Raw genomic sequence first — 18164 nt, 5'->3', positions numbered from 1 at the left:
GCACAGGGTCTGCCTGCATGGAGCTCATTGCAGGATTGAGACAAATTACAAATTTTTGATTCTCCCACTCAAATTCCACATCTCAAGATGAGAATTGAACCAGAAAAAAAAACATGATTTTTTTAAAAATCCTTCTTATGCTATCCCTCATCTTACCCAAGCCACCTGCTGATCTTTCCTGCTTGTCAATCAGATGATGGCCAGTGGCTCAGATTTTCAGTGCTGACTTGCAAACAAAAGGCCTTCAACTCCACACTGAGGATCTGATGCCACTGCCGCCACAGTAATAAAGGAGATGCTTTGGCACTCATCAGCATTCAGTTAACAATGGACCCACTCGCCTCCCTCTCACGCTGCTTTTTAAAGAAAGTGTATATTCTAAATGAAACAAGATTTAAAGCCTAGCTCCTCTCACATCCCAAAACTGCTATTGTATTGTTTCACCCAGTTTTATAATCCAGATTCCCATCTCACTATACATTTAGTCAGTGGGACAGCCCACGTGTTTGAAGTTAAGCACATCCATAGTTGTTTGCAGGATTGGGGCCTGTGCCAGTAAAATGGATGATTTGGCTTTGGAAGCTGCCACTGTAAAATGTTTCAGTAATGTAAAAATAAATTGAAATGCTCCCAGATAGATTCTGTACATCCACTTCCCATTTATGGGGATATACAAATAATTATACATAAAAAAGGTAAAAAAAAACAAAAAAAACACCCAACAATTCAAAACCACCTACTAAGCCAACTAAATCAAATAATGTAGGCACTGATCCTGTATTGGTATCTCCTAGCTTGGACTCTTACATCCACAAAGGGTCCCATTCAAGTCAGCGAGACTTCACCAAGGACCTGCGCTAACAGATCCCAGTGCAGAATGGGGATATACATTTTTGCATCATCTCAGTTAAATAATATGAAGTGGGCAATATGTGAAAAATAAAGTCTGGGTCCGGGTTCCATTCCACAGCTGAACTGTCCCAATGTCCATTGCAGAGAAAAGGGCCAAGTGTGAAGTGTGGATCTGAGTATGGATTCAAAGTTCACCGGATCTGGGATACTGAGTTCTGATTCAGACTATTGTTAATTAAAACCCTTCCCCTAAAGGAGAATAGAAATGCAGTTCCATGGAAAGTTTGCCGGTTTTGAGAAGTTCTCTTCTTCCAGTCTGGACAAAGAGTTTGTTTTGTATTTGATTCAAGAGTTTCTTTTGAAAAATCTTGATTTGATTTAGCAGGCCAGAAAATGCCTGTAGATTAGTAACATACTGTTGTTGAGGATAGGATGCTACCAGTGTTAACTGGTTGTTATTAGCACCTTCAATGCTTATGGTGAACATAGTCACACCAGCTCTCCTAAGGAGACTAGCTGTGCCACGCAGGTTGTCTTCAGAGGGCTGGTGGGTGATCAGAATGGCTATTTGTTCTACCCCTTGGGTCTTTCTATTTCCAGCGCGTTCAGAGAAGACTCTTTTCCTTGTAGCATTAATGGTAGCACGGTGTTGGCCTTTCTGGCCCTGGGAGAAAGGCTCTCTATTTTCTGCAGAATATCAGTTTTATTTGTTTCTGTGCTCAGGAAAGATATCACTTTTGACTGGCTGCTATACCGGTACATCACCAGACCAGTCCTTATGCTATTCACCTCCACAGCAAGAGAGGAGACTGTGTCTTGCAGGAATGTTTAAATGTTGTCAAAGTTTGCTTTTGAAACACTCTCATCCACTACGAACACAATTTCAGCAACTGAATCACCCTCACACACTGCAGTGCGAATGAAGGGAAGAAGAATACAATATTAATTGTCTTCTCCTTGGCCATATCTGTGATGAATTAGCTATTCAGTTTTAAGAACAGATTTTTTGTTTTTAAAGTAAAAGACATGTTAGAACTGGCTTTCAATCAATGTTGGCAATTTATAAAGGACAAGCTGAATAATACACATTAAAATACACAACCAAACTGTCAGAGAATGTGTACAATATACTTAAAATAATGGTGGTATAAACTCTCTACTTAGATTTTCTTTTTTTTTTTTGTGATACCATATTGGTTATGTCAGCAGGCCAGATAATGTGAAAGTGCATGTGTGTGAGAGAGTTTTCTTGGAGTGTATTTCTCTTCCTAACAACTGTATCTAGAGATAATAAATACAACAATCTTTTTTATATAATGAGCCAGATCCTCAGCTTGTGTCAAGCTAGATTGTTAGCTGCCACTATATATGAGTAACTTTCATTGAAGCCAATAGTGGTTTATTGTTTCCTCAGAAGGGACAATTGGGCCCCAATTCTAATCTGTGCACCAATGTAAGTCAGGAGTAATTCCAGTGAAGTCAGTGGAATATAGAAAAATATAGCCTAACAAAAGGCAAAGTCAGAGGTTGTTAAAGATGTATACAGGGATATCTGGTCTTACTCACATCTTTTAGGAACGCATTTTTTAGAAAATCTGGGAGTAAAGCTGCAGTCTTCAATTCAGTAAAAGGTTCTACAATGATGCACATTTAAGATACATTTGGGGGTTTTTTGAGTAAACGAAATAAGTATGAACCCCTATCATGATATTGTTGAAAAGTCAAAATAGAGGTCCTGATTTATTCCTGCTTACACCAGTGTAACCTCATTGATTGATATGACTGTTTGGGAAATCTGTCTATGTACAACGCAGAGACCAGATGGGTGAGGTAATATCTTTTACTGGACCAACTTCTGTTGGTGAAAGAGACAAGCTTTTGAGCTTACAGAAGAGCTCAAAAGTTGTCTCTTTCATCAACAGAAGTTGGTCCAATAAAAGATACTACCTCACCCACCTTGCTCTCAAATATCCCAGGACAAACACATCTACAACAATTTATGAATTCTGATTGATTTTATGAATTTTGTGTATAGCTCTAACCCTCAGTGTGTATTAAATCAGCCATTGTTTGGAAGCAGCCACAGCAGAGGTTCTCAAACTGAGGTCTGTGGACCACCAGTGGTCCGCAAGCTCCATTCAGGTGATTTCATATAGTTCCCTCTAAGGTGCACACCTGGGTGGCCGCACACGAGAGAATGAAGGACCACCCACCTAATTAGTGGAGCCGCGAAGAGTTGGCTTCACTAATTATGTCCCTAGACCCTGGAGAAGACACACATGTAAGGTGAGGTGGTGGCCTTGGGGGGAATAGAGGGTAGGTGGGAGGATGCAGTGGGGTGAGAAGATGGGGTGGGGGTAATTTGGGATGTGCAGGTGGCCTGTGGTCGCCTAAGAAAGAAGGCAACTTTCCCCAGCTTGGTGGCTGGGGAGAGAGACCCCCCTCCTTCCCAACCCAAGCTCAGGGGCTGGTGCGGCGGGGGAGAGAGGACACATCCATTGCATTAGAAAGGTAAGTCTACTGATATTAAAATATGAGTTGTGTGCTTTTATTTGTAGAACAAAAAGCATTAATTATTATTAAGGGTTTTTTTATATAGCGCTTTTATCCAAAGCGCTTTACAATAGTTAGCTAATGGTATAAACAACATTTGGAAAGATCATTAAGTGGTCCACCGAGACCCTCAGCAATTTTCAAGTGACCCACGAAAAAAAAGTTTGAGGACCGCTGAGCTACAGGACAATCACAGAAGGTGTTAACATGGAATAACTTTGCCCTAGAAATACAATGGGATATGTTAAAGAGACTGGCCAAATGAGAGGGGCTGTAGAAGGGCTGTGAGGGAGCTGGAGGAAAACTAGGCTGGAGCTGGATTGGAGCTGTGGGGGAGCTGGTGAGAGGGTGGTCTGGGGCCACTCTAGCTACAGGGGAGCTAGGCAGATGCCTATGGAAGCAGATTTCTGGCCAGCAGATTTGACCTGGCCATCCACCAGTCATGACAGAGGAACAGCCAGGCCATATTTGAGTGGTATGGGGATGGCACACAGAAGTGTTGACTAGGGCCACAGATTGCTTTCAGTGTCCTCTGGGAATGTGTGTGTGCGCGGTGGGGGGGGCTGGATTTAAGAATCAGGAAAGGGTCCCCTAACCTGTTCTTGTCCTATGTCACTGGGCTGGAAATAAAATTCAGATCTCCTAATTCCCTGTGATTTAGCCACCCCAGGATTATCCTTTATCCCCACAAACAGAAATAACAGGGAGATTTCAGTTGTGGTTTGGGAGCCAGCACAAAATAGTTGCCTGAGAGAGCACTTATGGAATGTCCAACCTACAGAAAGCACTGAGAAGTCTATAGACCTACACAAAGAACTATAAATGATCATATTGATTGTGCGTATGAATTAGTGTGCTCATCCAATAAGAAATAGGGTGTGCATATAACTACTGTACCTCTACCAGAACCTCCAGCAGTATAGACAAAATACATAGGCAAAAAAATTGAGGGATTTCAGTTTATAGTCTGGAAACCAGTCAACTAGTCCCTTGGATTGTGTGCACGCACACACGGATTGAAGAGCAGACTCTCTCTCTGTCCTGTCACACCATCCCAGCTTTAACATAAATAGAGTCCATCAAAGCCTCCTATGCTCATTCATCGATGTATGTTATCCGGCTGTGGATGTGCATATATATATATTTACCCAAACACATACACATACACACACCCTTCTCAATCTGGCCAAGTCAGGGAGGATTTTGGCTTCTAAAAGCCTACATCAATTTTGAAACTGAGACTTAGGAGCCTAAATCAATTAGGTGTTGCAACTCTGAGCAGAGCAACGCCTAAACACCTTTGAAAATCTGGGTCTCAGATGCTGTGGTGTCTCAGATGCTGTGTAGGCAGTATAAAACCCTACAATAGATATATAACTGAATTCCCCTGCGCCCATGTGTGTGACCGGTTTTAGGGTCCCTTTGCATGGTATTAATTTTGACTTGGTGACTTTTTTGCACTCACCTTTTCTAGGTATATGTGACTAGGCTGTGAACCCAGCAGTGGAGTTCCAGATTCCCGCCAGTCTTTGCTGGGACTACACGTGAGAGGAAGGGCTGCAGGGCTGTTAAGTTTTTCACCACTAAATCCCAGTTTGGAACTGCACCCTTGACAATGACTAACTTGCATCCCACTTCTGAACTTGGCCCCACATCTTAGGGTTTGCTATAGAGCCCATTACTGTAGTATCTAGTGTCTATAGCAATCGTCCAAACTCAACTTCAGCCTACAGCACATAGAGGCATGAATGTATATGAGTTCTGACTCTAGACTCTCAAGCTTTTGATGAATTTTTAAAGGGAAAATTGGTGATAACAAAATCTCTTTTCATAATATAATAGTGTATAAAAAAGATACTGAAATACCTGGGTTCTGAGTCACCGAAGCGTGGATCCCAGTAGTGATGACAGACAACATCAGCAGCAAAGTTCCAAGCTTCAGTTCTGGGGGAGGGAAAAGTTCCACATATCAAGTATAAGAAGGACATTGGAACATGCTTTAGAATAAATGCAGGAAATCTATAAAGGGTACTTTGCCTTCTTCAGCCATGAATTCAGGCATTAATTTTCTGTGTCATTACTTATCAAGCTTTCTTCAGTGGGCAAAGACAACTTAATACCTCCAGCATTCCTTCTGACTGCATATTGCTCTGCATACCCGCTTTAACATAATGAAATCAAATCCTCATTTGGTATAAACTGGCAACACTGATTTATACCATTTGAGGATCTGGCCCACAGGTGCTGGCTCCTCAAAGATTTTATTCTATGGGCGTGTGTGTGTCCATTCTGTAAGGACATTATGTTTTAATGTTTAAACTTCAATAATGTAAACATTACTTTCACAGGCATGGATTGTGGTGCCCAGTTAAGTGATTCATTCTGTGTAATTCACAGGTGCCAATTAATTTCTTGTCTATGAGAATACTCTTGTCTGCACAAAGGCCCAAGTCCTGGACATTGTACAAAGTCTAGTAAGTGGAGTATATGCTGTGGAAGGCCCATTGGGGTAGATGGAGAAGGACTGGACTACACAAACTGGAAACCATTTCCAGCCACAGATTGAAAGCTACACCGGCCCCTGCACCTGCTGCATCCATGCTTATTCACTATGTCAAGTGTATCCACTTTATTTAGGACCAGCCTTCCTCTACCCCCTCCTAACCCCTAAAATCTTTCCATGCTGGGATGCAGGAAACTTTTGTGTGCACCATATGGTATGCAGTTGGTCCAGATCCCATGTACAGGGTATCTGCATCTTCCCTCTCCTCTCCACACACACTAGAATCACACTGGTTCCACTGCCTTCAAAACCCTCCACACCAGAAGAGGGGGCAGGATGTGTTCCAAATGGCCAATCAGAGTGATATGTAAACTTGCATCATCTTTAAGAGCAGGACTGAGTCTGCTGGAGAGAGTGCACTTCTATTTGCAGGTAAATTGATATATAGAGGGCATAAACATTATTTATTTAATGTTAACTTCAATTTAGATATCTATCTATCTATATTACAATTGTAATAGCAGTTACTGAATGTTACTTAAACGCCAGTGATTACTAAGACAATCATTTATCATGGTATCTTTTGCACTGTTATTAAACCTCAATAAATGGAGGCTGCTGTGATATCAGCAAGGTCAGACATGCTGCAGTGAAATCTTATTAGCTCCTAGGAATGTTTTTTAAATTAATTAATTCATGGGAATTCATGTGTGTGGGAGCAGGGAGTAGTTATTGATGTGAATGGCAAAAGTCTCTTTCCCTTCCATGGACATAAGTCTGGGCTCTTAGTTTATTTAAGCAGACATTTGATATGCTATTCTTGCCAAAAGGGAAAACTAGTCTCTTTTGAAAAATAGACTATGCAACTGAAAGCATCACTGCCAAAGGAAATGCTGGGCCCTATACCTGCAGGAAAGTGGGAATGTTTAAAGGTCTGGAGAAACAATCTCATTTTCAGGACATTCTCATAGTGACAGCTCATGGAAATGAACTAGTGCTCTCCAGGTCATTGCTAATGCCATTGGTGAACAAGATGGTTTCAACTGTATGACGTGAAAGAGTGGAAAAAGGGAATGGAGCACTGTCTCTCTGATTTTCACATAAGTAGATGTAGCTATATACATAAATACACACCATTTTTTAAATTTTTAACCCTAGTAGAGTTTGTATGTGTGTGCACACAGTAGGTGGTGGGAAATGGTGGGACATGGAATGCAGCATGTCCCCTTCTCTGCTCTGCTCACTAGGAGGTAAACTGGGAGGTAAAACCCAGTTGGTTGAGTTTTCTCACATTTGGGGGCTGCCAGCAACCCTCCCTGTGAACCACATTGGGCCAGTCAGTCTTCCCAGCTATCTATCTATTAACCTGTATACCTCTCCACTGCAAATCTTTTTAGGACTACTGTTTCTCCTACTGGAAGCAGTGACTTCAGGCAACCTCTACTGCTCTCTCCTGCTGTTGCAGCTGTTCTCATCCCTTACCATGACACAGCTCTGTAAGTTGCTGAGTGTCTCTTGCACAGTGCTGAGCACACACAGCTCTCAACGAGATCAGTAGAAGTTGAGGGATTAAGCAACTCAGCAAGGAGCATGTCTTTTCCTTTTCTGGAAAAGTGGAGGGGATTACAGTATCCCCTGTGACAGAGTGGGAATTTTTTATAATATTTTGGAGAAAAAGTGTGTGTGTGTCAGTTTTCCTTATGTGGTGCATAGTTGAGTGGGTGGGGGAAAAGGTTGCTTACTCTTTGTAGAGACCCAGAGATCCGGGGTGACTGATGCCTAGCTGTCTAGGACCTGGGGCCCCATGCCCATGGAGAGTCCCAGAAGACAAAGGCCATGCCAATTACCCAGACATTTCGTACCTAGCAACTAACAACCATAGATGGCCACCCTCTACAGGAAGCAAGTCAGTTGTGACCAGCTGGAGTACAAAGGGCCAAAAAAGGTGGCCAGGTGACCAGGTTTCCCAGGAAGAAGAACAAAGGACTAAGGAGGGGTCCCTGAGGGTTCTGAAGTGTGGGCTGTTGGAAGGAGGAGACATTTCTAGACTGGGCCTACAGAGGGGTCAGAGAGAGATCTGGACCAACCCAGATGGACTTTGATGTAACTTTCCATTCTCTATGTTAACTAAGGACTTTCTACGCTTTGTTCCAGACATCTAATAAACCCTCCTGCTTTTACAACGCTGGCTGCAAGTCACTCCAGACTCAGGAAGTCGGGGGTGCATTGCTCCCTTTGGATGTGTAAATCTCTCTCACGTGTCCAACTGAAGCGAATGTGCTGAAGGGAACTCACGGCATGAAGCACGGATGCTGAAGGCTCCAAAGTTTGGTCCCAGGAGGTGGTGAAGCCAAGGGGCTTAATCCAGTGAGATAGTGTGACCCTAAGGGGGTTGACACACTGAAAGGGTCCTCCCAGGGGACTATTCCAGAGCTGTGCAAGAACACCGGACCTGTGGATCTGTGACATCCCCAAAGCACATCAGTTTAATTTTTCCTTTTTAAAATAGACTACAATTTGTCTGTTCCTAAACCTGACTCCCTCTTTTCTAAAATATGGGCGGTTAGTGGTTCCAACTGGCCTTCAAAGGGACCGAACTTATTCAAGCCAAAAACATATTTTCAAAACAATTTTTCTAGCCACATTATGAAATGCATCTGTCGCCTGTATCAGCCATACAGCACAAGAATGTTGGTAAAATGTGGAAGTGAAAATCATCCTTAAAAAGCAAAAGAGATTGTATCTATTTCTACAAGAAGTCAGCCAGCTGTTGAGCACACTCCTTGTACAAAATCATGGCAACTTCATCCACCCCCTTATAGAAAGTCATTTCCAGCATTGTAATGATCAGTATCAAATTCCCTTGGCTTTTATCTTCTCTTGAAGGAACAGCCCATTCTTTCCAGACTAATACATTTCAGTGCTGCTGCTGAGTTATGATTAATTAGCCTCACTGTAATGTCTGGCACTTGTCAGATCCTCAGCCCTGGTACAATCCCTTTTAACTATTCTGGTGGTAGAAAGGGATAATAAAGTGCTAAAGACTAACCCAATCTGGCAGCTGTGGATTTCCCCTACATGGGTAAATCATCATGTTGCTTAGGGCCAACTTGGCTCCCCTTTTCTGGCCACTGTTTAAAATACCCCACCAACCATCCGGGGATAGGCTAGGGATGTCATCAGAGGCGGCAGTGTTTTCAGAGAGCTACTGCAACCTTACAGTCCTCAGTTGGTGCAACAGACCTCAAGGTTACCCTTGCTAGCAAGGGAACAAATTGGCCCCAGGCAGCCCAGAGGATTGAGTTGGGATGAAAAGTGGCATTTATCCACTTTTGCTCTCTCCCTGCATCACTGAGTGCAACTCATCCGAATCAGGGCCACTGCCTATTCTACCAGCTGTGCTATGCCTATTAATGTGATCTTCCAAAGCTCTGTTTGTTAATGCAATACAAGCCACATCATGAGGCTCTGATAACACCTCAACTACAGAAACAGCATTGTGTTTAAATGTGTTATGTCTCTAATCTTGAAGTCCTTCTCCAACAGTGGGTGTTTAAATGTCTTTGAACCATTTCCATTTGTGCATTATTCAGATATATTATGCTAGCAGTATCTGATCCGTGGGAAGGATAACAACCAAGACCCTAATGATGGCTCTCTTTCAAAAGACTCTATGCTTTTTTTGCACCAGATAAAGATTCACAAGTGCTAGTGAATAACAATATTTCTATTTACATGACTTTGAATTCCAAGACCTGTTACCATGTCAGGTAGAGGACATTACAGTTTCCATAATCTGTGAAGTATGAGTCAAGCTGGTACTATGGGCTTTTTTGTTTTAATTGTTTTCTTTTTTCAGGGGTGGGGGAATTGGGTGGGTAAGAGGACTAATAATGCGTGGGGATCCTTTTTACCTCCAAGGATCTGTTTTGAATCTAGCCAAGATGAGTGACATTCAAATGATGACTTTTTAGTAGCTTATATGAAATAAATTGGCAGTCTCAATCCAGTTCCTACTAGACAAATGTCTGTGATGGAATACATGCCTGTATTCACACTCTGTGCTCTACTGTAATAATCTTTGTACATGGTATGACTTGTAAGGTATCGCTTGAAAACTCATTTTCTGGTGAGTATTGTCCTGATAAAATATGTGTGGCAACATTGTATGTGAAGTTTAAGATTTCCCCTGTACGATGATATCAACTTGTTCCAAACCCCACAGCCCGGCCCAGGTAGAAGTTAGCGAACAGGTCTGTCCTAAACAAAGGAATGTGCAATTGCTTTAATTTGCATTTAAGCAAGAAATGGACTCATACAGGAAGGGAAAACAAGAGAAGATAAAACAGGTGGAAAAAACCCAGCAGGGAATATCCTTCCACATAGACTTTGTCTTCTGGGTCTCAGCTGGAAAAAGGTTTTTCAAGAGGGGGACTGTAACTATAAAAAGGATGGGCAAATACTGCAAGGGACCCTTCTCTCTCCCTGCCCATCGCATTCTCTGCGCCTGTGATGACAAAGGAAACAGCTACTGGACGCTGGAGGAGGGGTTCTAACCTCAAGAGTTTGGTCAGTAATCTTGCTGGAAGCATGTGGTGAGACCTTTTGCTTGAATCTTATAGAGTTTGTTGTGGGCACTAGAAAGGCTTTTATCTTTATGGTTCTGACTTTTATGCCTCATTACTTGTCATCACTTAAAATCTCTCTTTGTAGTTAATTGTTTTGTTTTATCTAACCCAGTGCATTTAAAGTGGCTGCATAACTCCAATTAAATGTAATAAGCTCATATTATTCCATTAAAGGAGTAGCAGACTTAATATATTTGGACAGTTCAGGAGAGGGATGGGCAGCATAAAACATACATTTCTGGAGGAAAGTCCAGGACTGGGAGTACATTGGGGTCACCCTGTAGTATACCTAAGGCTGGTGAGAACCAGGGCGTAACTGGCAGGTTAGAGCTCCGGGGTGACATAGTCCCCCACTAGTCTGGACTGTGCCCCAGTATGTCACAGTTCTCAAAAAAATCACCAGCGCAAGTGGCACTAACAGGACAACCCTTCTATCAGAGAGGCATGAAGTGGGCATGGAAACTGAATGATCCTTCTCAACCCTTACGGCAAACCTTCCAGAACAAGGAGGTGGTATCTCAGCGAGATAGTGTTGGGAAGTCATCTTTTCTGTACCTGTTCCATGGACAGAAGTTTTCCATCTTCAGAAAACCTTGTACAAGCACTACATTCATGCTAAAAAACGTGACAGAAGTTTTTCCTATTTTAATATTTGGTTCTTCTGGTGGAATGTGTGGGTCTGTCTCTCTTGTTTTTATGGCATGGCTAGTACATATCTACAGAACAAATTGAAATAGCATAACACAAATGCACATATCCTTGCCCAAGTAGACATGAGAACTATAATCCATTTTGCAATATGGGGAAGTCTGTTTCACCTAAGAAAATCTGGAAAGTGTTTCGTATGTAAAGAGGTAATGAAAATGGATTGGTACACAAATCCACTGATCTGATTAACATTAGCAGGTGTTGGATAAGGTCAACACAAAGAGCAGAAAAATGTGAATCTGGGAGGCCAGTTCTATTCAGAAAGATATTCTGTAGCTGCCAAAAGTCCCGTATGTTGGGATACTCTACACTTCTTAGTTTCCACTTACAATTATTAACCAACAGCAAATGAGTACATGCTTCCAGTATGAATTTTCAGACTAATTGTCTTTTGTGCTAAAATTCATTAAACTTTTGAAAATGTTTGTGAATCATGAGTTTGAGTTTCATGAATTTAAGCACAAATAGCTATTTGCCTGAAAAATCTGATGGGATAATGTTATTCATCATTCATTGTTTGTTAATGGTTATTCTATTCAAAGTGTTAAATGTAAACTGCACAGCCAAGACAATAAATCCATCCCACAATGATTACAATCACTACAAGAGCAAAATTTTAAAAAATTCTTATCATTCTAAACTGTCATCCCAGAAAGCTAAATGTATTTAGTTGATATTTTCAGCTGCAAACTTACTGGAAGCCAGGATCATTAGCAGTAGAGAGGACAGAAGCATAGACAGCAATTTGAGATTGTACACACATACTGACAGTCTATTGCCTCTTGCCCACAGTATATCTCCAGGTTAGGCATGTCATTACTGGCAATGTGATCACTACAGATGGGTCCAAACCAAAACTCAGGAGTAGTGAGTAAGACTTCTGTAGATGACATTGGGGAGACAGATACTAAAATACTGCATACAGTTCTGGTGTCCACATTTTAAAAAGCATGTTGAAAAATTGGAGAGGGTGCAAAAAAGAGCCATAAAAAGATTTGTGTCACTTCACTTGAAATAATAATCCTGACTAACTTCTTTTAAAATACTAACTTTATAGGAAGCTTCAATGTCCGAGGTCGATTTACTTTCTATTTAGAGCCAGACACATTTCACCATTTCCTAGTCAGCGTGAGAGTCAGGTTTCTGTCTGAATTATAGACTACAGGTAACACAGGAGGATTGACTATCACAATCATTTTTTTACTCAAACAACAACAACAGATCTTCAGTGAAATAGAATAAAGAGAAAGTTAATGCAAAGAATGGATGAATTAGGTAAACAAAACAGAAAAGCAAGACCTTTTTGTTGCAATGGCCCATAGTCTCAAGGTCAAAGGCTACTCTGCAATTTAAGTGGTCTGTATTTTGGTTCTGATCCTGCAAACACATAAGCACATGTGTAACTTCATTCACACGAATAAAACTCCATGCATACTGAAGTGTGTGCAGGATCAGGGCCTTGCGTGCAGCTAGCCCAGGGACTCAGATTAAATATACAGTATCATTGCCTAAACAAATGCTAAACAAGTAAACAAATTCTGAGAACATGTTTGAAAAGCTCATGTAATAGACTCATTTATAATAGTGCTCTGTAAAACAGCTAAAATAAGCTGGACTGAAGTGAGGCACACAGTCTTATTCTGTATTACTTTGTGAGATAGACTTTTTAATATTGTCAAAACAATACAAATATAAATGTTAAAACCAAGAATGTAAACAGCAAAATAAACTATCCTTAATCAAATAAATTTAACTGCCAAAAGGAAAGGAAGAACTTCACAATATATAGATCATCCTTTCAGAAAAAAGAAAGGATTGTGATCATGTAAATGTTCACCAGGGTAATTGCAAACATATGGCTTCATGCATTATATTTCATAGCTATTCAATCATTTACAGTGTTTATACAAAAGTCTTTGAAGAAAGTTCAGTCATACAGTCATGATCCACTTTCACCATCTGTTCACTGAATATCATTTACAGCAGGAATATAATTAACAAGGTTTTAAGCCAGGGATGTGATCATTACATAGGCAAATTATATTTTATACAATTTCTAACAGAGATAGATGAGTTTTCTCTTCCCCAAATGACTACCTAGGATAAAACTTACTGGAAGTTACTGAGATGTCAAGTTATTACATAGTTATTAAACATACCACCATTCATCATGGAAGAAGCAAGGTCAAATTTGAAACAGTTCACAAAGAAAACAAATGTGTTGTTCTCAATCTGTCCCTTTGGCCTTATAAATATTTAGATGTGATGATATGGATAAGATGCCCATAGGAATGAGGTGTGTTCCTAGTGTCATCATATATCATCTGATATGTTCAAAGTTCTCCACTTTTATATAAATTTAAAACAATGCTACTGTATCAATATAGTTCATTTACTCTCATAACCCTCTCTACTTCATTACCTTGAACTTGTATTGACTGCTACCTCAGCAGTTGATGGAAAGTGAGCTGAAACTGAGATTGTTCACAGAGTAGTTGGTATCCATTAGATTTGTTTTATTGGCTTTGTTTTCCCATCTCTGCTATTTTTCTCCTTGCCAAAAGCTAAGAAAATCAGAAAGATCCATCAATTTATTAAACACCAGGATAACTCTACTAAAACAAGTCAAGCAGCAAGTTGAACGATCAGACAAACCACCATGCAGACTCTACATTTTAAAAAGGTTATCAATATTCAGAGTGCTCTAATAAGCCCCGGGGCTTTGAAAAAAAAAACCATATAAACTTCTGTGTCATGCTCAGCCACCAGAGGGGGGACCATCTTTCTTTATTCTTGAAAGACTTCCTGAGACTAGCCTAGGAGCAGCATCAGTGGCTCTGGAGGGAGTACAGTTCATCCTTCCTTAGCTGGAAGGTTTGTTTGTTCCACCTGGTCAGGGATTTTCATTTTGGAAGAGATGAGGCATAGGAGACAAATAATTGAAGGCCAGATACCCTCTGCTCTCTAAAAAGGTATACAAGTTCGCTTGTTTTTCTTTTTCATAAGGATTCTCTGTCTTTCAAAAGTGCTCGGATATCACTAAAAAAAACCCTCAGAGTATAAAAATAGTGAAAGCTTAGAAAACTGAGCAAAAGATTATTTGTATCCAGGTCAATCAAATGACACTATCCAGTGTATTTTAAAAGCTTGCCTTTGTTTTCTGATTATGTTTTTTTCTTTAAATAATCACCATTTGAAAATAAATGTAGCCCAATTAGATACTGTCCACAACCTGTAAGCTATGTTCGGCTGTAGAAAAAATATTTTGTGACATTATTATAAAGCTTTTGGAAGGCAGGCTGAGTCTATTGCTCACAAGCTTTTATATGACTTTTTCTTGGCTTGCTGAGTAGGTTCTGCTAGGTGCATGTATTTCACTATTAACTTCCCCATTGGTCTATGAATGTAGCTGTGATACACAGTGGGAAAAGTACAATTCACAGTACAGAGACAAAGAGCAAGTTTTTAGTAGCTAAATGTAGCTACCCCTCAAAAGTAATTTTAAATTCCCAAACCCAAATGACCGAGTAATCCAAAACCCAATCATTACATCTACCATTTTTTCAGCAGTTGAGGTGCTGTTATTATGCAGCTGTGCTTTCTTTCTGGCTCCAATAGTCACCACTGAAATCAACTTTTCTGTAAGCCACTCCACTGTGTTAAGCAGAGGGGCAAGGTGGTTAAATAGCTAAATATCTACTCAGGAATACATACAGGCACCAAGCCCCAAATTATGGCTCTGAGAGCAAGTGGAATGCATGGGAAGAAACTTTTGAAATGCCTGTGTAGTGTGGAGAAAAGCATTGTCTGTGTGCAAGGCATAGTGTCTCCTGGGACTGGGGAGAAGCATGCACAGCAGCAGGAATTTTATACACTTACACACTTGTATACAAGGTATATGGTGCAATCTCCACAGCCCTGTGCGGGGCTGCGGCTCAGGAAGGAAGCACACTGCAGCAACTTTATGGCCATCTTCTCTGAGAATACAGTGCTGGGGGAAAGGTGCATCCTCTCCCACACCCAACACACTCACTTAAATCAAGCTGTCTTGTAGCCTCACTTCTAGTACAATATTGGCACAACTGCAGTCAGCAGAGGTGCTCAGGTTGGAGTCCTGCCAGCAGAAAGGGTAGGGGGATGCCTCAGGGTGTTCTGCACGATGGCCCTTTGACTTTGGCTTTTCCTACCCCCTTTGGTTTGCACTACCTAAATCCTATTTAGGGCTCTTAACTGCCATTGAAAATAAGGCACTTTATAGTTTGAAATGAGTTAAATCAAGGTAAATGTTAGTGTAGAGGTGCAGACTCACCTCTGCGGCACCTCCTGCTAGTGACTTCCGGGAATTAGCTCATTCCAGCTCCAGGCACCCTCTGCAGGCTAGTGATCTGCCTGTCCTCTGGCCCCCATGTCCCTCCCAGTGCCCTGTTGTCTGGGGTGCTGCCCCCTGGCAGTAACCCCCCAGTCTTAGGGTCTCTCCTCCCCAGGGAACCCCCACCCACTATCCCCACCTCACCTCAGTATACAGCTACTACCAGTCATTATCTAGCCCCCACACCCTGGGGCAGACTGCAATATCAGCCTACTCATCACTGGCAAGGTTGGGTTTGGACCTGCTGCTTTTGCCTGTCCCTGGGCTGCTCTCTACAACCCCCAGTACCTGTTGGTCTTCTGCTAGGCCGCAGCCTGGGGCTTTCCAGGATGGAGCTCCCCAGCTCCTCTGCTTTTCCCTAGCCCTGTTCCACTCAGGTAACTTCAACCAGAACCTTCTCCCTGTACAGGCAAAGGAAGACTGCTGAGCTCCTGGCTCCCAGCCTCTTTATACAGGCCAGCTGTGGCCTGATTGGGGCATGGCCTAGCTGCAGCCACTTCCCAATCAGCCCAGCTTAGCAGCTCCCAGCCACAACCTTCCCCCAGGGCTGTTTTAAGCCCTTCAGGGCAGGAGCGGGGTAACCACCCTGCAACAGCTAGGTTCTTTCTGGAGTTCTCTGCTCGGTGTCCCCATCAGGCTCCCTTCTTATGACCCTTTGACCGCACTCCTGTCCCTGTTCTTTTATTAGTTGTCCCCTGGAATCAGTTGGGTTTTTGAGGTCCAGTAGATCCGCCCCTTAGGCTGGGGGGGATCCCTTAGCAGTGGGTGGGCTTCTGCCCGCCCAGTTCCCAGAAACCCAATAGGTACAGCTAGGTTCTCCCATAGGCTTCCCCTCAACCTGCTAATTTAGGTGAAAGGTAGGTACTGTCTCAGCTTCACTAAGATTTTACCACCTGTTAGTTACCATGTCTTAGCTAACACATAATAAGAACATATATTTTCCCCTCATGAGGACAAGGCCCAAGTGACACAAAGGCACATGTAAGAGATGTCATATAACAGTGACATTCACACCCCAGCCCAGAGGCCTGGGGCAAGGCCTATAGGTAATAATTGGAGATATACCAATCTCCTAGAACTGGAAGGGACCTTGAAAGATCATTGAGTCCAGCCCCCTGCCTTCACTAGCAGGACCAATTTTTGCCCCAGCTCCCTAAGTGGCCCCTTCAAGGATTGAACTCACAACCCTAGGTTTAGGGGGGGCCAATGCTCAAACCACTGAGCTATCCCTCCCCCCAAATGAGCTCATTAAAACTCACTATGTATCCCTTAAGTCCCACTTAGACCCATTGTCTGTATGAAACTGGTCCCTCTTGCAAGTGCAGGGTCCCTCCTAGACTAGTGACGCATACTAATAGCCAATGTCCTCACGGGGGGGGGGGGGAGGAGGGGGGAGGGGGGCCTTGAAACACTTCAGCGTTTCAAACAGCAGTACATCAAAGCACACTCAGGGACTTTTAGTGCTTAGCAACAGGGTCCACACAGAAAGCAAGCGCGCGGCAGATGGGAGCACTGTAGTCCCACCTCTGACAGCAGCAATGCCTTCCACCTACAGGGAGCCCTCTGCCCCTGCCAATGGGTTCTGCCAACAGGCCCAGGTACTGACACTGGGGGGCAGGTCCCTACCTGAGCTTGGCGGGTACATGCAGTGTCTCTCCTTCCCTGAGGTTTACACCTGCTCTCCCTCAGCATTGTCAGTGAGGGCATCTCCATCAGCCACTGCCCTCCTCTGGGAGGTCTTCCAGTGTACCCTCAGGTATGAGGTATGCTGTGGCTGGGTATGGGGAGGAGGAGCAGAGCCTGGCTAAATTGTTTTTTATTGTGTACTTTAATTCCAATTGGAAAAGTTAGTTCACCCCCAAAACATCAAAATTGGTGCAACTGGATATGGCACTGAGGCACAATTATTTGGTTGGTGTAGGTATAACCCTCTCATTTTCTATGCGACATACTATGTCTCATGCCCATGACAGGACAATAGGTATATTTATGGCCTTTCCTGACAAACATCTCTTAAACCAGTACCAAAAAAAAAACATCATAAAAATTTGCCCTGTTACAAATTCACTGAGTGGGTGCAGGTGATATGTGACAGAAAGAGCTTGGCTCAGAGGGTCTATTCTGATGTTGCTAACACTGCTTTCCTGCTAGTGAAACAACACTGACTTCAGTGGAGCTGTTTCTTATTTACACTTGGATGAAAGGAGAATCTGGGTCAAAGATTTTGCTGTGAGGGCAGCTTTTTATACAGCACATTTGACTGGATGCCCTGTAGATTTGTAAGCCACCGCTGTCCCAAGTAAGCATTCCACTTTGAGGGTAATATTTACATCATCAAATAAACTAAGCAGGGTGCAATCAACACCAATGAACTGGAAAGAAAAAGGCTATTATTTATTATAAAAAGTCTGAGTAGAACTGGTAGTGTGAATCTTTTTTTCTCTACATTATTTCTCCTGTATTTCCTGTCAATGTTCTTCAACTGATTGTTAATCTTAATCCCAAAACAAATAGTGCTGGTTTTCTGGTCATATTTACAGGATAAAACATA

At 42.3% G+C, this 18164-nt stretch overlaps 1 protein-coding gene across 3 annotated transcripts in view; it reads right to left on the bottom strand.

The window, feature by feature from the left end:
• The window catches only part of COL6A6 (collagen type VI alpha 6 chain), a 165148-nt gene extending 149039 nt beyond the window's left edge, over positions 1–16109 (bottom strand). For all 3 annotated transcript variants that reach the window (XM_039523217.1, XM_039523216.1, XM_039523219.1), the window contains exons 1-3: positions 15902–16109; positions 13667–13808; positions 5272–5349 (exon numbers count right to left, since the gene is read on the bottom strand). Coding sequence is in view for 2 of the 3 variants with exons in the window: in XM_039523216.1 (XP_039379150.1) it covers positions 5272–5323 (52 nt within the window). In the remaining variant the exon portion in view is untranslated. The remainder of the gene's footprint in view (positions 1–5271; positions 5350–13666; positions 13809–15901) is intronic.
• Between the last annotated feature and the right edge of the window lie 2055 nt (positions 16110–18164).

The sequence above is a fragment of the Mauremys reevesii genome, linkage group 2, assembly GCF_016161935.1.
Source record: "Mauremys reevesii isolate NIE-2019 linkage group 2, ASM1616193v1, whole genome shotgun sequence".
NCBI classification, from domain to species: Eukaryota; Metazoa; Chordata; order Testudines; family Geoemydidae; genus Mauremys; species Mauremys reevesii.
The sequence above is the reverse complement of the archived record's forward strand: the minus strand, read 5'-3'. Positions and strand labels throughout refer to the sequence as shown.